At 50.1% G+C, this 24,339-nt stretch overlaps 1 protein-coding gene across 3 annotated transcripts; it reads left to right on the top strand.

Moving 5' to 3' along the window:
* Positions 1–3,842: 3,842 nt before the first annotated feature.
* Positions 3,843–23,447, top strand: LOC133353400 (uncharacterized). Of its 3 annotated transcripts, none has more exons than XM_061569647.1 (8): positions 3,843–4,548; positions 11,020–11,145; positions 12,422–12,828; positions 14,069–15,736; positions 15,818–18,550; positions 19,168–19,332; positions 20,384–20,512; positions 22,095–23,447. In XM_061569647.1, exons 1-8 carry the CDS (start codon positions 4,388–4,390, stop codon positions 22,427–22,429), a joined length of 5,724 nt encoding a protein of 1,907 aa, XP_061425631.1. In that variant the 5' UTR covers positions 3,843–4,387; the 3' UTR covers positions 22,430–23,447. The 3 variants fall into 3 exon arrangements, with proteins under 3 accessions (XP_061425631.1, XP_061425632.1, XP_061425630.1); XM_061569648.1 differs by having other exon boundaries at positions 14,069–15,613; positions 15,716–18,550; XM_061569646.1 differs by having other exon boundaries at positions 14,069–18,550.
* Positions 23,448–24,339: the final 892 nt, after the last annotated feature.

Consider the following 24,339-nt stretch of genomic DNA (forward strand, 5'->3'; position numbering starts at 1 on the left):
AACTCTACCCCCTCACTCCAACCATGTCGCCAACTGGTGTCAGCCCTAAGCCTCGTCTCGTGTCCGCAAGATACAAAAAAATTCCACTGCGCCCCTTTCTTATCCGTCTGTTCCCAGCGAGTCGTCGACAGACACGTGGAGACAGCTACCCCCCCCCCCCCCGCATCATGCAACGCGACACCAGAGACGCATTTGGCCCCGCGTGCTAATTGTCGGCGTGAAGCGGGCCCGGGTGAATGGGTAGAGGCTTTAGCGCAATTATGCACCAAATAAATGATGAGGGTTTCATGGCGATAGCCGATGAAACAAAAATCTCCAGGAATGCGCTCGATCTCACGAAAGGTCCTCGGACCGCTGAGCGGGGTCCCGGGAAAACATGCTCGACCTTGAGCCAACGTTGAGTCACGAACGTTGGACGAACGTTGGCACAGTGCTCCGTGTTCAGTGGGGTTCGGCTCGGATAGAGCTAGGATGGGAAGCCACAATGCATTAACGTGGCCACGTTTACGACTGGGCGTCTGTGAAACAAGTATAACCCGTAAAAACAAAGTTTTTCACTATAAATCCTTTATATGCGTGGCGGCTAGAGTCCTCTCGTCCTCTGGCTTGAGATGGCTGCCACCTATCGGTCAGATGATTGCATGGCAGCATTAAGCAATTGGTAATTAAGTATAATATTTTTGTCCTAGAAAGTGTAACATTTTGGAAAAAAAATGTCACGAACATTAATTGTCACGCACAACGAATCTGTGTGGAAAATGTCAGCTCGATTGGATCACGGTAAGTGGGTTAAAAAACGACCGAAAGATTTGCACGGTCCTAAGCAAGCAAGCAAGCGAACTTAATATAAAGGATTTAAAAAAGCTTCATTGTTCATCGGATTCCTCCAGAATTATTAAATATTCTGATTCTGATAAACAGGTTGTCAGAGGACGGTGGGCCCACATGACTGGACACTGCAGCAACATCCATTGTTGTACTGTACTATGCTGTCACGGCTATGCTCCCCCCTCTTCGCCCAGCGTGGTGAAGCATGGTCAAATATCCACACGGGGTACTTCATCCAGCAGTGGATTTACAAACGCGCCCGTATATGCCAGCATGATTGATGAAAGTCCATGCACGGCGGTCAGCCGTATTCAGTATGTGCATTGCGTAAAGGATGAAGAGTCGAGAGAGTGCACGCTTAGCGGCTGCAACGGGAGATTCTGGAGCGCGGACACTGAACGGGGAATCACGAAACGTGCGTTGGAATGTTGGAAAAGAATACGCGTGGGGCGAGAGACGCACGCTTGGAGTTAAACCAAGAGAGCGAGAGAAGAACGTGCGGTTTAGAGAAAAAAAGTTACATTAAAAAAATGTAAACACGCTTTTATTAAATGTACTAGGAATTGAAGAACTCCACAACTACAGGAAGTGGCCCCGAAGCTTGCCATAACGTAAGGAGCCGTGGTGATTTACAGCCAACGTCAGTTGAGCGTGGACAATTAGACCCAAGCCGAAACATAACATATAAAAATAAAGTTTGAAAATATTAATTTTCATTTTTGATGATAGAATATAGTATTGTCATCAGCATGACATAAGCATACCAAGTGTGCAGTCGATATCACATTGGGAAGTGGGTTACAATTGAGTTACATGATTTGAGGATACAACAACAACGACAACAACTTAAATTTCGATTTAAAGCTTTCGTGACTGCAGGGATTCATCTTCTTGGTTCTTTCGGTAAAGTCACGTAGAAGGGAAATAATAAAATAATAAAAATTCAACATAATAAAATACAATTCTCACGACGTTTCGGCCACGACGCAAGCAGCCGTCCTCAGGTGAAGAACAGGTCTGTCGGAAAGACAGCGTCTGAATTCATTCATTATTTCCCTTCTACGTGACTTTATCGAAAGAACCAAGATAACGACAACAACAACGGACAGAGTGAGTTAAATAAAAGCGTGTAAAACGAAACGCGCGCAGGTTAATGGCACGGCCCACACTATTGAGAGGGGCTGGCGATGAATGTAGGCACGGTGCAGACGACATCGCTCGAATGGATGACGGACGACGGTGGAGATGAGATTTTAAAAAAACACAACGGAGTTTGCGAACAAACCCGTCGCGTTTGTTGGACCAGCCCAGTGTGTGTGTGGATACGTCCGTGAACGTCGTACACACAACTCGACGCTTGTTATTCTCGACAGCGGTGGCACGTGTCGAGTGCGAACAGAAAGCTGCAAACAAAAGACGGCTCAAAATAGAGATGGCACTGCTGAAAATAGAATGCTCGCCAAATCCGAGTGTGAAAGTAACGACACATTTTTTGTACACTCGGCTAAGACGGCGCGGCACTTGGGCATGCTTCAACCCCCGTTTATAGATTTACGTTCCCCCACCCCCCTCCAATTATTTCAAACGTCTTGCGTCCTATATGTGATGGGTCACAGTCGTTTAACAGCTTAACCTCGCAAGCTGCGTGGAGTTCACGATGCCTCATCGTTTGGCGGGGAATGTTCCCATCAATCATAACATCTGATAAAGCAGCTGCTATCGGTCTGAAGCGTGCCTGGTTCTGCTTGATGGAATCCAGAAGGTTGGAACCGGACCAGACTTTACCTTCACATATCGGTGCTGGAAAGCCAAATTGGCTGATAGACTAAACACATATATAATTATATTCTTGGTTCTTTCGGTAAAGTCACGTAGAATGGACATAATAAAATAATACAAATAGAAAACAATGGAAGAACTCCACGATATAATTGGAAAAGCTACGGTTCTGTAAGACTATGAAACAAACTCAACACATCTCTCAATAACACAGTTGCTATTTAAAGGATACAATATCTAACTGGCGATAATTGGGGCAATGCTATATATTTTACCATTGACGAATGCGTTGATATGTTTTATTATTATTTAGTATGTATGTGCGCCACTGCCTATGCAGCAACAGCACATGGCCATGTGTATGTTTACTCATTCATTCGCCAATGACTATCCACAAGCGAGCAATCAATTTTATTTGTTTGTACAATATTGGCTGTTTTGCGATCAGAGATCTATTTTAAATCTGCTAAACCAGCAGTAGAGGTCACATGTAGTGGTCCTGACTGCTGATGAGACCCATAAAGTGGACACCCCCCTCCTGCAGTTTGCTTTCTCAAACAATCAGAATCAGAATCTGTGTTTATGCTAGAAGAATCCGATGAGCTATAAAGTTATTTTTTTAAATAGATGCCCAGTAGGGGCACGGGGTAAGAGTTAGAAAGGTCTATGAGCCCCCCCCCCCCCCACCGCGTTCACCAACAGACGCTGACCAGATTGGTGAAGTATGGCGAACGAACATTCACGGAGTGTGGAAGCCTTCATCCAGCAGTAGATTGATAAATGACCCCTACATTAATACAAACTGTTATTGTTGTATTCTGCAGCGAGGTTCCGCGTGATTGCTCCAGACACTAGAGGCCGCTAAATCCACAAAAAACCTTTTTTTACGATCGATTTTTGGACAATCTATTGAATGACCCTTGGAATGAGAGGCGGAGGGGGAAGCTGGGTGGGTGGTGATGGGTGGGAGCGATGGCTGGGTGGTTCCACGGCCAATAATTAATGTTGAGCGCAGAGAGTTGGAAGTGGCGAGAGAAGGAGTTTCTCAAGACCATCACTTCATCACTTTGGGGCAGGCAAGGGGGGTAGGGGCCGGGGGGTGGGTGGGTGAGTGGGTGGGTGGGGGGCTCTGTGGAGAGGGGTGTGGATTTATCCCATACCGCGAGACTCTTGAGTCTTACGGAAACGCTGACGTCAAAGAAAAGCAGCCAGAAGAAGAAGTAGAAAAAAGAAGGGGGATAACTTTTTTATTTGGGGGGGGGAGAGGGGAGAGTTCTGGCAAGGAACGAAAACTGTTAAACAGCCCCTACGAGGTCGGGAACACGCTCGCTCTTCCCGCTTGCCCGACACACGGGGAAGGGGCATGACAACGCGAAGAGTTCCATAGCCGGCGAAACTTTTCTTTGACGGACGCGTGGCCGCCACCACTCCCCCCCACTGCTCGCTCGCTAGACTCCACCCGAGTACATTTTTTTTCTTTTCTTTTTTGGCAACTTCAAACTGTTGAGAGGGCCGGGCAAAGGGGATATCTTTCGCGACGAAGTAAGAACGGAACTTTTGGCTTGCTTGCTTCACGGACTAACGGCGAGCGTCATCATCTCCGCAGACGCGCATCCAGCAGTGAGTGGCCGCGCGTGGACCATTTTGTTACATTCCAAGGCGCTGGATATTTTCCGAGAGAGAGAGACGCTCATCTCCGGGTTGAGGGACCCTCTGGTCGAGGGAGCTAGCTCCATGTGCCCCGCGCACTAGCTCAGCAGGACCGTCCATCACGATCGCTATGGGCACTTTCCGGATATCGCTGTGGGCTGTCATCTACCTGGGAGCCGTGTTCCTCTCGCCCTGTCTGTCCACCTTCTCGTCGTCGGCACGCTATCACCTGCAATCTTCGTCCATCAGCCACGGGCAGCTGTCATCAAGTCGCCCCGCCAGCAGACACAGGTAAAATTAATAGATTTGCATTCATGGCGCGCCCCGTCTATGACCACGCCGCCCTGAACGCGCTCCTATCGCTCAGAATCTGAGCAGGGTTTTCGAGCCTGAATAGTCGCTCTTATTAGACCAGGTGTTACGGGCTGCGGGGTCGCGCTGTGGACGGTGCAGGGACATCAATGGTTGTACTGTACTTATATGCTCCAACGTCTGCGCTCCCCACCTTTCCCGACTGCCCATGCTGACTGGCGTGGCGAAATAAGGTAACCAAAAATCATCGAAACAACTCGCACTGCCCGTAGAGGCCTTCATCCAGCAGAGGACTTACAGACCTCACAATGAACTTGGGAACATTTCAATGCCGTGCAGTCGTTACCGATCCGGGAAGCTAAGCAGGGTTGAGCTTGGTTAGTACTGCAGTGAGAGGCTGTCTGCCAATACCTGGTGTTGTCCACCGGCTTGTGGTGCGAGATGGCCAAGGAGGTGGTGGACAGCAATGGACTATTGCATCGACCTGTGCGGAGCTTTGAATGTGTTCCTCTCGCATCCGTTTGACGGTTTTGTCAAGGCTCTCAAGTTCCCCCCCTAAACGAAAACAAATTCTCGTTAATCGAACCGGCTAATCAATCCTCGCCTGGTACACAGGAGGCCGTGGGTTCGATCCCGACCCTGATGCCTGCTGCTGTATATTTGTAGTTTGCGTGTCTCTCTCTCCCCGTGGTCGCGTGGATTCTTCTCCGGGTCCTCTGGTTTCTCCCCCCCCCCCCCCTCCACATTTAAAAACACGCGTTTAGAGTATCCGGCTGCTGTACATTTCTACTTGATAAGCCACTTCGTTGAGCTATCATTTGTGGTCAGGTGGCTTCTGAAAGAGAGCTACGTAGCAAAGTGGGCCTTACCTGGTAAAATAAAATAAGTTAGGACATCCAATGTAGCAAGGACCCTCTTTTAAAATGAATCTTGGGAACTCAGTGAAGTTGTCCTGCGTAAACATAGGAGATGATAATATACTGTATATGGCACAATAAAATGTGCTTAAGCGAGAACCAATTTAAAACTAATTCTCTGACACACTGGGGTTGGAGTGTACGGGATTGGCGTTTGAATTTTGTGAATGATAGCAACAACAAAAAACAAGACTTTAACGTTACGGTCCGATGTGTCATTGCGACACTTTAGTCACGTGACTGAAGCAGGAGGAGGATTTCTCCACAACTCTGGCAGTCCGCCTGTTGATGCTGGTTGTAATTACTGGCGAAACGTCGTACTCGGATTGTAAACGTTGGGGTTTTACTCACTGAACTTGTAGCGAACCGGCATGTTTTTGTTTACGTGACAAACATTACTAATTGGCTATATCGGGTGGTGGCGGGTTTAACGACACATATTTATGTAATGTAACCCCAGAAACCCCCTCTATTATGGGCCATGTTTGATTTAAGCAAGGTCTTGACAATTGTTTTGTTATTTGACAAGTGAATGAATTGTGCGGTAAGATTCCGTAACTTTCAGAAATGGGACGGTTATGTGTTCTGTACAGCATGCCTATAATAAAAGTGCACGTTATGTAAGAAGTGTAATATAAATCTTGATAACCCGAAAGGGCTTACTGCCCAGTTGTTTGTTGAGAGTCGGTGGATTAACTGCATTGAGTGAACTAATACACCCATTGAGCAGCCACGATAAAAAAAAAACTAAATAATTGCAAAAGTTATTGTCAAGCGTTTGAATTATAACACCATGTGATATTTCTCAACATAAAATAAATGTAGATTATCAAGTCCTTTTTTTGTTGCTTCTACAGCGTAAAGTACCCCTCGTAATATTAACTCACTTATTGAGTTTGGCGGTGGGTGGTATTGATTTTGCTTCCCATGGCGTGCCTTCATATCCCAATGCTCGGGGTGAAACAACGCTTGCCACATTGGTCTTCACCTACCCGTACTGACCAGCGTGGTGAAGTATGGTCAGATAACCACCCCACCCCCTTCCACGACCCGTGTGGCATGGAGAGGCCCTTGCCCAGTAGCGGATTGAAAAAAGAGGGCTGTCGTATAGCTACATTAGTCATAGTCGCGTTGCTGATAACAATTGGGCCAACATGGACATTTGTCAATATATGCATCTGAGACATTGTCCATCGACTGTGTTATGTACACGTTCGTGTGGCCACTTAAATCAAAGTTCTAGACACATATAACCGATGTAATGTCCTTACCGCGCACTTCCGATTAGCACGGTCGGCTACGTACTGTATGAAAGAAGTTCAACATACATACAATGGCAATGAGATGACAAAACATAATCATAGCTTCGTCGCTCATCCAAGCCAAAGTGGCACGGTTGATTTAACAACTCGTATCTTGAGTGTCTGGGCACTCCAATCACAGCGACTTCGTCAGCGACAGGTCGCCGGATTATTGGGCAGATGGCGCCCCGTAGTGGAACCGACGTCGAAAAGCCTTTGAAGTGCATTCGTTGTGTCACACAAGACAAAGATCCCCCGTATAGCCTTGACAGACTGTAGGGGCCAAGCGCTGTTAGCGAGCACCTATAAAGGCCGACACGGCACACGAGGGGGTGTGTGGCCAACACCACGCCCGGCCGCCTTTGTCTCCCTAGCGGCGGGGAGGCCCAGGACCGGGACCGGTTCAGATAATCGTCACTGGTGTTGGCCGTGAGCGAGAATCGAACCCGGGTCGCCAGGTTCATAGCGCAGCGCGCTAACCGCTACACTACCGCTCCCCACACGCGCGCGCACACACACGCGCGCGCACACACACACACGCGCACACACACACACGCAGACACATTGCGAAACTACAACGTCCAGGGAGGACCTGGTGGCACGCGCGTGCATGTGATCCAGCGCTTTGGAGGCAAAGGGTTGGTGGGTCGCGTAGAGATTTGTGAAACTCCCAAACCCGGCTGAGCCATGGGGTGACCAAGAGATGGCAGTACAGGCAAGTGGACTCTTGTAACCTGTACTTTGAGTGTTTTCCCCGAGAATCCGTGGTGGGTGTTTTGTTGTTGTTTACGGGCACGTCGATATACTCCGAATTACTTGAAAAAGGAATTGATATCAAACACTCAATGCAGGACCCTCCTCAAAGCGTCTCAATGCTCGGCAAGGTTTTCCGAGATACACACGTGACAAATGGCAAGGGTACATGTTTGGCATTGATTGAAAGATGTATGCATGTATGTGGAACTTCTTTCGCACCGTACTTAGCCAACCGCGCTAACCGGGGATGCGGGGTAAGGACAACACTGCTATAGACAGAAAGGCAGTTTTAAAGAAATGAGTTTTAAATGTTGATTTAAAAGTGCATGAATATCATATACATCTCATCATCATCCAGTGTTGTGTCCGTAGACAGGTCAGAGGCACACGTCTCTTTAACATGAAACAGGCGGATTTAGCCACAACTCTGGCTGTCTGCCCGATGATGCTGTTTGTAATTACTGGCGAAACGTCGTAATCGAATTGTAAATGTTGCGGGTGTTACTCTCCAACACACCGGTATGCTGCACGAGTAACGAATTGCCATGGGTTTTTCTTGTTTACGTGACAAACCTTTCTAATTGGCTGTGTCAGTTGGTGGCTGGTTTAACGACACACACTTATACTATGTGACCTCCTTTACCAGTGGCAAAATATAGTAATAGGTTTTTACCCTTTCAACTGGTACAAAAACTGACACCTTTATACAAGGCATCATGTTTGCAATAACCACAACACAAGCAGTCAAAATGCAAACAAAAAGAAACATCTCTGATGATGATAATGATATGCACTGTCCTTGAAGTTGATTGGTCCACACCTGAGACAGCTTTTCTTGGAGCCTAGTCTCCATTGGTGTTGGACCAGATGACCCCAAAAGGCGTACAACTCAAAGACAGCGCACTATCAGACTATTGAGAGCTCGGGGTAAGCAAACCCAAGCTCCTCCATGATGGAGGCACGCTTCTTCCCCGTTGTCTTCCCCTGTCTCCCACTGCTCTCGTCACCTGCACGCACATCCTTCCTTGCATCGACCACGACTTTCCCTCCTCGTGGTATTTTCCCCATGGATTGTGGGGTGGGGGGGGGCGTCTTCCCTCGATCACCTCCTTCAGCTCATTCCCTCCATCCACTACACACGCGAATCCAGATTATTATTCCTCTTCCGAATATACGTCTATGGGTCTCTACGTCCATGGGTCGCTATGCAAAGACTGCGCATGGTCTCAATGGGTGTCTGTGTGTAAGTTTGTGGAAATGTATGAGTCATTACGTAAGTACATCATGCATCCCTGTGTCTTTGGGTCACTCGGCAAGTCTGCGTAAGTCGATGGGTCTCTGTGCAAGTCGATGTGTCTACATGTACGCCTATGGATCTGTGTAGAAGTATATGGTTATCCGTGTAAGTATATGGGTCTTCATGTAATTCTATGGGTCCCTTTTCTAAATCTATGGGTCCCTTTGTAAATCTATGGGTGTCCGTGTAAGTCTACAGCATGCATCAATATAGTTCCACCCCTAAATTCGCCTTCTCTGGACGAATAATCCCCTCTGTACATGTTTAATAAAGCAGACCCACATCTCTTTCCCAATGCTGCAGACGCGCATTATCTCATGACTCGGTGCTGCAATTAAGTGCTTACAGGAATTGACCGCCTCTGGTAATTGCTCGCTCGCTCTCCCTCTCTATATCTCTCCAGTTTGTTTTTGTGTGTGTGTTTTTTTAGCGAGCAGCCTCTAAATTTAGAGCTCATGCCCCTATCGCATTGATTGTTTCTCTTAGTCATTTATACAGTCCCCCCCATGGGAGAGAGTGACTGCAAGGGCAACGCACACTGATGGCTGTGGCCTCAACAGAATCCGATGGACTGACCGCCTCTCGGGGCCTCTTTGTGCAGGGACACCGGAGAAACTCCTCTTATCCGTAGCGATATGGGACAAACAGTATCGCGGATCCCCATAACACTGGTCAACAAAAAAAAATTCTGGCCTGGACTTTTGCAGCTGTTTTAGACTAATTTCAGGGTGCTGATTCCAAATCTGATCTCAGATTTGCTCTATCACATCATTATAATGCTATCGGCATACCCCATTTTCATTGATTTTACCCGAAATTAACTCTGTCACTTATGATTGCAAGTTGTTGCGAGTCAGTGACTACTTTAGTGTTAAAATATGGTGCTGTATGTTTTGAATAGTGTGTTTATAATATCATTTTATGTAGATATCCACATTTATTTAATATTTTTCTTCTGCAGTTTTTATTGAAAATGTAATATTTGATATCTCAAAAACCTGATGTGATAGACAAAACTGATGCCAGATTTGGAATCAGCACCCTAAAATTACCTTAAAACCGTTGGAATACCTTATGCCAGAAAAAGTGTGTTGACCAGTGTTATCTGCTCCATTTATCCGTGGGGACATTGTTGTTGATGATCGCGGATACGAGGAAGAATTAGGAGCCACTGGGAGCAGACGCTATCTTTCTGACAGCTCTATTTCTTCACCTGAGTACGGCTGCTTGTGTTGTGGCCGAAACGTCGTGAGAATTTTTATTTAATTAGGTTTTATTTTTATTACTTTATTATTTCCCTTCTACGTGACTTTACCCAAAGAACCAAGAAGATGAATCCCTGCAGTCACGAAAGCTTTAAATCGAAATTTAGACGCAGAGAGGTGATTTTTTTTTGCTGCAGACCCATTTGGGGCTGTTTGCGCGACAGAATGAGTCCGTGGAATAATGGAAGAGGAGGTGCAAGCGTGAGTCCTATGCAGCCAACGGCAAGCGATGCCACACAATCAACAACCAATGGCTGGAGATGAGTTGGCATGGGATACAGCGTGGGGTCGAGCATGGAAAGGAAATCGATATTATATTTATCGACTCCGGTTCCATAGTTCCTCATACGGGGCAAGCTCACACCCAGGGTAACCTTCATTGGATATGACACACACACACACCTACTTTTACATGAGGTTGTATTTGGGTTATATCGCGTAAATGCATCGTTAAGCCCGCCACCACCCGACACAGCCCATTAGTAAGGTTTGTTGCGTAAACTGACACCTACTTTTCATTATTATAATTTATCCCTCTTATTTCACAGGCAGACAGATGCTATATGAATCATTGTGTGTGTGTGTTAACCATGGCGGTAGTGTAGTGGTTAGAGCACGGCACGACAAACCTGGCGACCCGGGTTCGATTCCCGCTCACGGCTAACACCAGTGACGATTATCTTAACCGGTCCTGGGCCCCCCCTAGTTCGATTCAGCCTGGTGCGACGTTTAAAAAAATTGCTACTGGGGAGACAAAGGTGGCCGCGCGTGGTGTTGGCCACCAAACCCCCTCATGCGCTGTGCCGGCCTTCATAGGTGCTCGCTAACAGCACTTGCCCCAACAGTCTGTTGAGGTTATACGGGGGGGGGGGATCTTTGTCTTTGTTAACCGTCCGTCTGCCCGTCCAAACCAGGAACTGGTGCGCGTACATGGTAAGCAAGACGGTGACGTGCCCGGCGGAGGATGGAGTGGAGACGTTTGTCAAGGCCGAGTACCACACCTGCATGTGGGGTCATCTCAACTGCCAGCGCGCCGTCACGTACGTACACACAACAACAGCAAAGCTGCCGCCAACACCCGCCGTTCGCCACTAAGTGGCGGTGATGTCACCACGGCGCCTGTGCCAGGCCAGGTGCACTTTGAGGCTATCACGCAAAGTGCAGGAGGTCACGGGACGGTCGAACGTTGCACCATCGTCATTTCCCCAAAATCGCATTGGCAGGGCCTGCCCCCGTGTGAATCACATACTTTATGGCGAGGCGGTAAGAGCGATATAAGGGCACGTTCAATTTCCGTTTTCTGCTCAAGTCTTAATAATAACGATGAGAATAAAATTGTTCTGTGGGCTTTTTGACTGGACCTTGCCGACAGACGCACCGTCTCCACGCAAGTTCGTGCCAGGTCCGTCAACGCCAAATATCTCGGGATATTGATCCATATCCTGGCAGCGCTGCCAGTAACTGGCATCAATTCTAACTCTCAAAGCAAGTCAAGTGCCGGAGTGCGCGCACTCCTCGACAGCTGCTATACCCTCCATTGGGTGGCCCCATGGCACAACCCCCCAAGGCCACACCAAGTATACATGAGTGTGTGGGTTCTATCCCGACCCCTGATACATGTATATTTGAAGTTTGCCCCATGGTCGCGTGGATTTTTTTCCGGCTCCTCTGGTTTTTCATTCCAGATAAAGAATCGACATCATGCGTTTAGAGTATTTGGCTGCCATAAATGTCCACGTGATAAGCCACTTCGTTGGGCTATCACTTGTGGCTAGGTCGTTTCTGAAAAAGAGCTATATAGCTCAGTGGGCCTTACCTGGTCAAATAAAAAAAATAGTTAATAGTTTCTTCCAATTTCCTCACTGTTGGTAGCAGCTGCCAATCTGCTGCGGATCAGGAAAGCCAAGGTTGTGATTTTGACCTCTTCAGTGTGTAAACCCGTCCCCAAGTATACACGTGGACGTTTCTGGCATGGCAGGCCTTACTAAGCTATATTGCTTTGGTTGCCCATCGTATATGAATAATTACTTAAACATCGAGCCCTGTAATTTAACTCGGTTGTTTCCCCACGTCTTCTATACAGAACAGGCCTACAATACAAGTGGGTGTTCACGTGGGATTATGCTGTAATTGGATTCAACAATGTGTTTCAACTCCACTCATCCATCTTCCCCATACGAGGATTATTTACGCGGTGCTCAAAATGTAACTGAACAATGCAGATGCAATAGGACTCCAAATTGGATTGCATCGGCTTCACGTCGCTTATTCTGTGATCGTAATCATACAACCCAGCGGTGTTTCGTTTGCCTGCAGGTATCGTACCTTTGTACGGCCACAGTACAAGATTGCCTACAAGACGGTGAATGAGATGGAGTGGCGATGCTGCCCAGGCTACAGCGGGAACGGCTGCACCGACGGCCCCGCGCCCAGCCCTGGAGACACCTCATCATCCTCTTCCTCGTCATCATCCTCATCACCCTCCTCCTCATCCTCCTCCTCATCACCGTCTTCCCCAGGCTCGGGCCAAGCGAGGCCGAGCAACGGGGCCTCTGGCTCCCTCTTCCCAACCAGGAACGGTGGAGGCTCACGTCCCGCGGTGGTAGGCGTCCCCACGGCGCACCGGCCTGGTAGCTTGGGCCCGGCGCCTAGACCCGATCGACCCTCACAGCGCCAACGGCCTGGCGGGCTGGTGCCGCTGCAGCAGCATCCACACCCTAATGGTGAGCGGTAGAGTGAGACTTCTGGCGAACGTCAGGGCAGGGTTGACGTTGGGCGAGGTTAAACGCGGACGTCGCCAAACGCAAGCGACGGCATGGAACGCCCACAGGACGCGAAGTCCTGAGATATGGTCGCCGTTGTGGTGCCTTATGTCAGTGGCCGTGGACAAAAAAAGTACTGGCTTCTCTAATTAACTCAAAATTTTTTTTTTTCCGGAATGGTTATCATTAGCCGTAAAAAACTCTCCGCTGCTAGACGAAAGCTTCCTCAAGTTTGCAAACAACTGTTATTGAAATAAATGGCAGCACTTATGCGAATATAAAACGTTGAATTGGAAAGCTCCTCATTGCGTACTAATATGTTATTGCATAACATTGCAAGTTAAGCCTGCTGTGACCTTCAATTAAATACTGATGTCCATGCTATTAATGTCTATGCCTTAGTCATGGTTACCCATATAAAAGCTTACTTGTGTGTGACCAGCAGTGTATGGGACTTTACATTTGTAGGGTAAGTGTCGGGAAGTGTTCTGAATTCTCACCTCATTTTAGTGGCTCTTGCAAAACTGGCGAGCACATTGCACGTTTCAGCAATTTCCAGGACAATGCATAAATTATCAGAGTGTGTTTTTTTTGTTTGCATTTTGACCACAAGTTTTGTGGTTAATGCACACATGATTCCTTGTAAAAAGGTTCCAGTTTTGTTGCCTTAAAAAGGGGGAAAACCCTATTATTATATTTTGGTACTGGCAAAGGAGGTCTAATGATGTAGATGCTTACCCCGAGCCCTCATTACTTTGATTGTGCATTGTCTTTGAGCTGTACGCCTTTTGGTATCCTTTGGTCTAGCACCAATTGAGATGAAGCTCAAAAGAAAGCCATCTCTGGTGTGGACCAATCAGTTTCAAGGACAATGCATATATTATGAGAATGTGTTTTTTGTTTGCATTTTGACCACAAGTATTGTGGTTAATGCAGTAACATGATTCCTTGTAAAAAGGTTTCAGTTTTGTTGCCAGAAAAAAGGGGAAAAACCCTATTATTTTATTTTGGTACTGGCAAAGGAGGTCTCATGATGTTTCAGTAATTGGCCGAAATTATTTGGCACGCAACGACACATCAACAGAAATTGATACCTCACGCTCAGAATGCGCGCATTGAATTGTGCTCGCGAGGCTTTCGTATTTTCTTCGTTTGTGCAAAATAAATGCCAACGACATGCAAATAGTATTCCCCTTCGCAGGACGGGTCCCGGACAACCCCCACGGTGACAAAATCACCCGGCTGGAAAACGAGATGCACCGCCTGGCGGAGGCGTTCGGCACCCTGCAGTCCACGGTCAACGGCCTCAAGCTGACGCTGGAGGAGGACTCGAGCCAGCTGCGCAGCCTCATCATCAACAGCAACGGCCACGGCAAGGAGGGCTTCCGCCCACCTGTCAGCACGCTGGGACACGACACCCACCACCCGGAGCCCGCAGTCCGGGGCGCCATCACCGACGTGGCCGTTGCGTGGCGGCCATCTGACGTGCTCGGCAGGCTCGACAGGTTCAACGACACCCTCCGGCGAAAGGCCACGGCCCTGGATCAAATCCAGGGGCTCGTCCGGAGCCAGGATGCGAAGATCGACGACTTGCTGCGCAAGGTGAAGGCGTGTAACGAGCCATGCCCGCCCGACCGTGGCGGTGGCGGCAGCGATGGGTCGACATCGCGGCCGGGCGGCGTGGGCACTGGTTCTGGTGGTGAGAGAGGCGATGTGAGAAATCCAGGCTCGAGCCACCCTGGGGGTCCAGGGCAGTGGCTTCCAGGAGGCAAAGGAGGTGGAAACATGGAACAAGGCACTGGGACCGACGGTCAACATAGACCTGGCAGCACAGTTCCCAGATACCCTGGAGGCCCAGGTTTTTCCACGCCGAGAGGTGAAGGGCAAGGACAGGCTTGGGTCCCAGGTGTAGGTTCAGGAGATCAGGTGGGTGTTGGCCATGGATCAACCATCCCAGGTGGTACAGGCACCGGTCACACTTGGAGACCGGACTCTGCTGTTGGTGGAGAAGGAGGTGGAGTTGGTGGTGGAAGCCAATCTGGAGGACCAGTGTTTGTGATTCCAGGAGGAAGAGGGTCAGGCGACACATTAGGACCAGGGACTGGAGGAGGAGGTCAGCTAAAGGTTGATAGTCCTGGGTCTAGCTACCCAGGGGGTCCAGGCCTTTATATGCCAGGAGGTACAGGGTCAGACCAGGATGGAGTGGGTGGCCCAGGAGATAGATTTGGGCCAGGAGGTGGAGTTGGTGGTCCAGGAGGTGGAGTCGGTGGCCCAGGAGGTGGAGTTGGAGGCCCAGGAGATAGATTTGGACCAGGAGCTGGAGTTGGTGGTCCAGGAGGTGGTGTTGGTGGTCCAGGAGGTACAGGGTCAGACCAGGGTGGTGTTGGTGGCCCAGGAGGTGGAGTTGGGCCAGGAGGTGGAGCTGGTAGCCCAGGAGGTGGAGTCGGTGGTCCAGGAGATGGTGTTGGTGGCCCAGGAGGTGGAGTTGGTGGCCCAGGGGATAGATTTGGGCCAGGAGGTGGAGTTGGTGGCCCAGGAGGTGGAGTTGGTAGCCCAGGAGGTGGAGTTGGTAGCCCAGGAGGTGGAGTTGGTGGCCCAGGAAGTGGAGTCGGTGGTCCAGGAGGTGGAGTTGGTGGTCCAGGAAGTGGAGTCGGTGGTCCAGGAGGTGGAGTTGGTGGCCCAGGAGATAGATTTGGGTCAGGAGGTGGAGTTGGTGGTCCAGGAGGTGGTGTTGGTGGCCCAGAAGGTGGTGTTGGTGGCCCAGGAGATAGATTTGGGCCAGGGGGTGGAGTCGGTGGTCCAGGAGGTGGAGTTGGTAGCCCAGGAGGTGGAGTTGGTGGCCCAGGAGGTGGAGTTGGTGGCCCAGGAGGTGGTGTTGGTGGCCCAGGAGATAGATTTGGGCCAGGGGGTGGAGTCGGTGGTCCAGGAGGTGGAGTTGGTAGCCCAGGAGGTGGAGTTGGTGGCCCAGGAGGTGGAGTTGGTGGCCCAGGAGGTGGTGTTGGTGGCCCAGGAGGTGGTGTTGGTGGCCCAGGAGATAGATTTGGGCCAGGGGGTGGAGTCGGTGGTCCAGGAGGTGGAGTTGGTAGCCCAGGAGGTGGAGTTGGTGGCCCAGGAGGTGGAGTTGGTGGCCCAGGAGGTGGAGTTGGTGGGCCAGGAGGTGGAGCTGGTGGCCCAGGAGATAGATTTGGGCCAGGGGGTGGAGTCGGTGGTCCAGGAGGTGGAGTCGGTGGTCCAGGAGGTGGAGTTGGTGGTCCAGGAGATAGATTTGGTCCAGGAGGTGGAGTTGGTGGTCCAGGAGGTGGAGCTGGTGGTCCAGGCGATAGATTTGGTCCAGGAGGTGGAGTTGGTAGCCCAGGAGGTGGAGCTGGTGGCCCAGGAGGTGGAGTTGGTGGTCCAGGAGATAGATTTGGGCCAGGAGGTGGAGTTGATAGCCCAGGAGGTGAAGCTGGTGGTCCAGGAGATAGATTTGGGCCAGGAGGTGGAATTGGTGGTCCAGGAGATGGAGCTGGAGGCCCAGGAGGTAGAGTTGGAGGCCCAGGAGGTGGAGTTGGTGGTCCAGGAGGTGGAGTGGGTGGCCCAGGAGGTGGAGTTGGTGGCCAAGGAGATAGAGTTGGGGGTCCAGGTTCTAGTTACCCTGGGGGTCCAGGAGGTATGGGATCTGATCCGACAGATCAGCTAGATCCAGACGGAAAATTTGGTTCAAAGGACACAATTCAGCCTGGAGTTCATGGAGAGCCACAGTTCAAAACACCACCACCTCCCAGAGGATCACACCCTGGAATTAACACCATCAATCATATTGATCAGGAAACCCTCGATCGAAAATTGTCGCAACTCAAAGGGGAAATTCTTCAAGAGATACAGTCGAAGATGCCACTAACTGCAGTAGATGCCAGCAGCTGTCCCTGTGATCCTGAGATCTTCGATCTCCGCGAGAGGTTAGAGGAGGGGCAGGAGTCGTTGCGACGAATGCAAGATCAGATCACGGCTTCGAACTCTGGACAGGACCGTAAGTTCGGCGACATTCATGCACAGCTCGAAATGCTCGCTCTGACGTCTCTGTCTGACGGCGCCACCGCCAACGGGCGGCCCTGCTGCGACTCAGTGCATGACTTCGACGGTCGACTCTCGGGCCTCGAGAGGAACATCTCGTCCGTGGCGGACGCTTACAGAGTGCTGAACTCCCGTCTGGACAACGAGCTGGCCGCAATTGCTGTCGCACCGGAGGTGCTGCAGGAAGCCTCGGAGTTGACGTTCCAAGACCGCCTGGCTGACCTGGAGGGCCGGCTGAACGCGTCGGAGAAGAATGCAGAGGAGCACTGCCTATATGCCCAGGATCTGCTGGAGGCAAAATTGTCTGACCTCCAGGAGAAGCAGCGGGATGACTTGGACAGTGTAAGGGGAGACCTGGAAGCGCTGCGCGAGCTTGTTAGCGCACTGCGGGGAACGGCGCACGCCGACCCCTCTGGTCCCGTGGACTCAGTTGACCTCTCTGATGAATTGGTCAACCTCCTTAACCATCGATTCAAGGATTTGGAGAGGAAACTGAACAAGACAATGTGGGAAGCTGTTCACAATGCCAGCGGCTCGGCGAGGCCCCACAGCAGTGGCCTAGACTTACCAGACAGCCTGAGAGATGCCTTGGATCAACTGGCGAGCGACGTAGATGGATTCCACATCCAGGAATTTGCCACGAACTTGTCGGCCGTCACCAATGAGCTCAACAAACTGAAGGCACGCCTCGACGGTGGCAATTACGAAACTGGCCTCGACACGGACGGCTTCTGCTCGGAGCTCTGTGAAGCAGAGGTGAAGAGAGTTTCGGAGAGAGTGGACTCTTGCGACGATAGATACCGCGAGCTGGCTGACAGAATAGAGGCAAACAGGCGGTACGCCACATCGCTTAATCACACGTTCAACCAGCGACAACCCCAGCCTCCCACCACTTCTGGTGGACGTGGAAGCAGCGGCGGCAGCGGTGGTGGTGGTGGCGATGGTGGTGGTGGCAGCGGCGGCCGTGACAGCGGCAGAGGTGGTGATGGCGGCGGAGGCTTCAGTGACAATGACAATGGTGAGGATGATGTGGCGGTCCACCTCACGTTCTTGCGGGGAGAGGTGAAGACACTCAAGGGGCAGGTGCACTCTCTCAACACGACACTGAAAGGTATGAACGACTCCCTCTATAACATCGGTTTTGTCGGTGTGAGTGACACGGAGGGCAACGCCGACGATGACGACATGAGCGCCAAGATCTCCTGGATCTTCCCAGGTGAGCGCCCTCCGATCCGAGGGCATGGCCGCATCATCAAGACCCTCGAGGGTGAAACGATAAGTTTAGCCCCCGCCAAGGCCAACGGAGAGGGCGGCGGTGATGACGATGGTGGCTGCAGCGGCAAAGACCGGGAGAATTTCGAGCGGCGAATCGGCAACCTGGAGGGAATGTGCGGGAAGCTGACGTCTGTCGCCGGGAGCCTCGACCGGATCAAGGACGGCCTGAACAAGCACGTGACGGCGCTGTGGCAGTGCGTGAACAGCATGAACGTGACCCTGCGGACGCACGGCGAGGGGATTGACAGCCTGCAGGACGCGTGCGGCAACACCCGCGCCGACATCGAGGATCGCCTGAGGTCCCTCAACGACACCGTCTTCCAGATCCTGCACGACCCTCAGGATGTCTTCTCAGGTTTGTTGTAATCGACGGTCTTCGTCGGCTCGTTAAACTCCAGCTGCACCCCTCTGGGGCTTCGGTCACACAAATGATCAATGCGAATACTTTTGAAAACGCTTTCAGAATCATAATATGTATTTCCATGTTACGTATGTATATTGAAGTTATTTCGCATGGTACGTAGCCAACCGTGCGAATTGGAGGTTCAAATACTTACAAAAACAAGCAATAGAAAAACACGATAGGAGTGCAAAGTATAGGAAAGGTGAATAAATCACTTAAAAATTTCCAAATTAAACTAAACTATTTTTATTTTACCAGGTGGAAACAATGGGAGCGAGTTTATTGATGCCCTCTTGCCTCCTCTGTCCACCCAGCATTCTTGATGGGTTGCGCCGCCCTTAGTCGATCAAGCAGGTCCACGTGTGGTGAAGCAAAGAGCTTGGTACTCTTTCCAAGACGTCTGGTCAGCGTGTGGAAGAGGAGGGGGGCTCTCTGGAGCTCTCCCTAATCGAAGGCCCCTTCCACCAGCAGTGGCATGACCAAGCAATTAGAGTGCTGCACCTGTGTCTTAACCCAGTGTGAAACCCACGGTATTTACGTTTGGTTGCATACACGCCGATTTTTCACAGGACTTGGAGATTTCTCGAAGCCATCGCCTGGTGTTCCAGGACCCCCCGGCCCTGCCGGTCCTCATGGCCCCATCGGCCCTGTTGGCCCACGGGGCCACCCAGGGGCCCAAGGACAACAGGGCCTCAAGGGAGAGGCAGGGCCACCTGGCCCAGAGGGCCAACTCGGTGAGGTCAAAGGGGCCGTAAAAGCTACAGATAATTACAATGACAGCAAAAGATAAAGCTTTGATTTTAACTTTTACAATAAATCGCAAACTACTGATCGCAAAAAAATTTGTATTACCAACAAAATAAATAAATTATTCTTTTTTCAATTTTTTTTGCTGTGGATTTCACACCTGATGATGATTGCTGTGTTGCAGTCGAAACGTTGTGAGAATTTTTATTGTTTTATATTTATATTATTTTATCATTTCCCTTCTACGTGACTTTACCGAAAGAACCAAGAATATGAATCCCTGCAGTCACGAAAGCTTTAAATCAAAAAATTAATAAATTAAACAAATATAATTTAATTTAGACCAATTTATTTCAAGGGTATTTACGTTTCATTTCCGATACAAGGAGCTTTCTGCATGAACTCAACGCTTCGTCAATAGCGTTGTTTAGCTTTAAAAGTAAAAGAATAGAATAAATAGGGGACGTTTTTTGGGAAATCACCCATCTTCATGGCACATAAGTCATAGCCACTGCCCAAAGGTTGTCTATCATACGGAGGCCAAAGTTGCGTTCCGTTCTCTGCGCACCTCCACGCGCATTGTTCTACAGAAGTGGTTCTTAACCTGGGGTGTACGCACCCCCTGGGGGTGCGAGACATGGCCAGATTTTTTAGAAGGGAAATCGTTGAAATAGAAGTTAAGCACAGGCACTTAAATGCAGCTACTTTGTTTCATGAAACGTATGTATTTATTTAGATTATATATATTTTTACGATTGAGAACCAAAGGGGTGCGAGGCTGCAGTAAATGTAAAGAACCACTGCTCTAAAGCGAACCCAGTTATCATATTCACTTCAGGCGAGTCACACGCACACACACAAGGGGCTGCCCATTTCCCACGTGTGACGGAGCGTCGATCCACTGCCGGATTGAGGGCTGTGTAATATGGCGAAGGTCGAGTTGTGTGCCGCATGCCCATACCCCCAAGCCCCGACCCCCACCACCCGCCCGCCCGCCCGCCACACTAACGAGGGGTTCACGCCGACGGCCGCGTGCAGGTGGTTGGGGCGCGCTCTCGGGCCCCGTGGCATTCTCCGCCGCCGTGCGCGACCATCAGCCCGAGAACACCGTCATCAAATTCAGCCTCGTGCTCGTCAACGACGGAGACCACTACGACCCCAACACAGGTGAGCGCTCTCGTGGGAGGTGCACCAAGGTGTGGGGGAAGTGGGGGGGGGGTGCGGGGGTGCGGGCATGGGATGGGGGGACTAAAATGGCCCACCACCAACGAAGTTTTTTGTGTCTGTGCAAGAGCGTGTAGTGGGGAGCGTTAGTGTAGCGGTTAGCGCGTCGCGCTACAAACCCGGCGACCCGGGTTCGATTTCCGCTCACGGTCACCGCCAGTGTCGATTATTTGAACCGGTCCTGGGCCTCCCCGAGGTCGACTCAGCCTCAAATGAGTACCTAGTGCGATGTGTAAACATCGCCAGGGAGATGCTGGCCCACCCCCTCGTGTGCTGTGCCGGCCTTTATAGGTGCTCGCTAAAAGCACTTGCCCCAAGTCTGCTCCGGCTATACGGGGGATCTTTGTCTTTTTAAGTACGTGTGGTTGTAGTGTCGTGAGAAGTGGCAGCGTGGTGGTTCGCACGCTGTTCTACGAACCTGGCAATTAGAGTAAAATTCCCCGCTCACGACCAATACGAGTGCCGGGCAATATTTGAGCCAGTCCTGAGCTTCCCCTAGGTCGACTCAGCCTGAAATAAGGGGCCGTCCATAAATGACATCACGCACCTAGGGAGGGGGGGTCAGACATTTGTGATGGTGTGTGACGAGGGGGGGGGGGTTGAGAAATTTGACGTCACATCAAAATGCGCAAATTTTAATAAATATAAACAACACGTTCTACTTAATTAAATAGACTTTTTAATAAATGTTTTCTCCTACAACATCAGAGTGCAGCGCCACATTAAATACGCACTACAATGACAATAGTTTAAAGCGATTTGAAGCATGTTTTATTTTTTTTGGGGGGGGGCAGAACTTTATGACGTCATATTTGAGGGGGGGGGGGTTTGACTTTTTGTGACGTCGTGTGACGAAGGGGGGGGGGGTAAAAAATCGTCCAAAATCGCGTGACGTCATTTATGGACGGCCCCTAAGTACCTGGTACGGCGTGTCAACATCAGCACTGGGGAGGCAAAGGTGGCTGGGCGTGGCAATGGCCACACCACCTCCTCCCTCGTGCGGAGGTCCGGCTTTCGCTTGCGAATCTGGTTTACCCTTTGAATGGCTAAATCGTTAACTTGAGCCTCGGTTGTTCAGCTGTAGGCGGCTCAAGTGCTCCGATGCAGCATTGCAAACGCGACGCTTACCTACAGCTACTGCAAACAGGTCCGACGGTTTTTGTTCCTTCCTCTGAAATATTCCCAGACTCCCACCCCTTTCATGACTGCAATAAATGTCCACGTGATAAGCCACTTCATTGAGCTATCATTTGTGGTCAGGTCGCTTCTGATAAAGAAGATAATAGCTCAGTGGGCTTTACCTGCTAAGATAAAAACTAAGTTAGTTTTTATATGTTTTTAAAGTGATTTGTTACCTTTCCTATACTTTGCGTTCCGATCGTGTGTTTGTAGCGTTTGTTGCTGTAACGTTCTGACCTGCCCCTACTTGACATCTGCGAAAATGAGCTTTACAGCTCATCGGATTCCCCCAGGTACAAATAAATATTCCGATTCTGAAATGTCCAATCGCCACCGTTCATCCCAGGCATTTTCACGGCGCCGGTGAGCGGCCGCTACCTCGTCACCTCCGTGCTGGTGCCGGAGAAGAACAACCACGTGTTCGCCATCCTGAGCCGCTCCAACCACTCGCTGCTCTACGTCGACTCCTCCGGCCCGCGGCCCGAGGAGATCGAAAAGACCCTGCAGGCCAAGCCGATGGCGGAGGAGGCCTCGCTGGGCCAGGCGGTCATCAGCGTCATCCTGCCTCTGGCCGCGGGCGACACGCTCTGCATGGAGCTGGTGGAAGGCCAGGTGCACGCCTCCGAAGACCCGTACAGCACGTTCAGCGCAGCCCTCCTGTACGGCGACGAGTTGAGATAACCGCGTCCCGCCGTCGTCGATGAGGGAGCGTCCTCCGTATCGGAGGCGACGGGGCCTCCGCGAGCCGGGTCGTCGTCGCCGCCGCCACCGCCGGCACGTTGAGATGAACCTTGGTGTCGTTTCGCGAAACGCCGACCAGCAGCCGTTCCCCTCTGCTCTCTCGAGAAGAGAAGTATCGTTGTTCAGGTCAAAGAAATTGGGATACGGTTCGAGAAAAAAATGTCCAGGCCGGCGAGATCGCGTTGCCGTCCTTTTGAATATAAATTATTGGAGTGGGTCTGCGCAGACGTGAGATTAACGACGGGGCACTATTCCGGGCCGATGCGCAACGATAGTTGAGATGCACCCTCGACTCTGCACCTCCGATTAGGACGGTTGGCAAAGTCCGGTGCGAAAGAAGTTCAACATCCACTCACATACGACAGGTTTGTTGTGTTATTGCAGTCAATATAACCGCCATCGGCACGCCTGGTGACATTTTAATTAGGCGGCGTTGAACGCAGTTATTTTTTGTATTTGTTTTGTACTTTTGATAACCAAAACAACCATGTGCACTGAATGCTTGTGCGTCGTTTAATCTGCTGTGTCGGCTTAGGAAGGGACTCTTTTTAAGTGGCACGTCTTTTTTTATTACACTTACCGCTTTATATGTATGTATTTAACTTAATGTTTTGCCACGGTATACCTTCCTGCTTTACGCTTTGAACCCTTTTAATCTTTTACACGATTTAAATGTCGTAGACTCATTATAAAACCACAAACATGTCTTTTCTTTCACAAGCTATTTCTTTCTTTTAAACGCACTGTATATTTTGCCGACAAGCAAAGCGCTCTACATATTTGCAAGATTGTTTTTTGCCGTTGTGTTTTTTTAGTTCCAGGATGCGTGCAGCTGTCTTGGCACTGCGATGTGGCGATTTAAATGTCGTTGCTTTGAACCCTCTCAACGGTAACATTACGACGCAATGCTGTCACGGCCTTCCTTCGTACACATTAAAACCTCTTGTTAAAGCGCTCACTAGATTTACACGTATGTACATTATTGATCAACAATCCTTTGAACGATTCTCGACTATTTCCCAGGGTCTTGCCCGATGGCAGCACTTAATTAAAACAAAACAAAATTTCACCTCCGTTCCCATGTGCCGCTGGACGGGAGGTTACGGATGGGGCTTGGCGGCCATCGGCATCGTCGGGCCGCGTCATACTGGACGTGGCTTGCAAGGGAGGCAGAATTCCGAGCCGGCTGACGTTATTAGGCGATTGGTCGACTTATATCGATTCATCCCAGCCCCGAAACATCTCACATCACCGGCTGTGTCTGGCTGCGATGGCGGAGGTCACACGGAGGGGCACACGTGGCCAAGCGAGGGCAAGTTGCCACCACTTCGCAAACAACCCAGTGGACAGCGAATGAACAAACATGTAATCGCAAATCAAATCTCCATCGCAATGTCAGAAAAATCTCAATTAGATATTTTCTCCAAATCGTTCAGCCCTAAGCAGTAGCATCATCATCAGTAGCAGCACCATCATCATCATCAGCAACAATATCAGCAGCAGCAGAACGTGCCGACGTCGGCAACGTGGTTGGAAACGCTTTGCACAGCGCACCACGATTAACGTGAGGGGGTGGGGCAACCGATGATGGCAATTCTTGTAGAGTCGTTATGTTTTCTCAAGTGTATATGCTTATAGAGGCGTTTCATTAACCAGTGGCTAGAATTGGCTTCTCAAATGTAAACAAAAACAAATCCGTGGTCATAATAAAATAATAAAAATTAAAGATAATAAAATAATTCTCACGACGTTTCGACAATTTTCACGACGTTTCGACATTCAGACACCGTCTTTCCGACAGACCTGTTCTTCATCCGTGGTCATAGTTAAATTGTTTGCAACTATTAAAT

Source organism: Lethenteron reissneri, chromosome 43 (assembly GCF_015708825.2).
Source record: "Lethenteron reissneri isolate LAM-NWPU_2019-01 chromosome 43, ASM1570882v1, whole genome shotgun sequence".
NCBI classification, from domain to species: Eukaryota; Metazoa; Chordata; class Hyperoartia; order Petromyzontiformes; family Petromyzontidae; genus Lethenteron; species Lethenteron reissneri.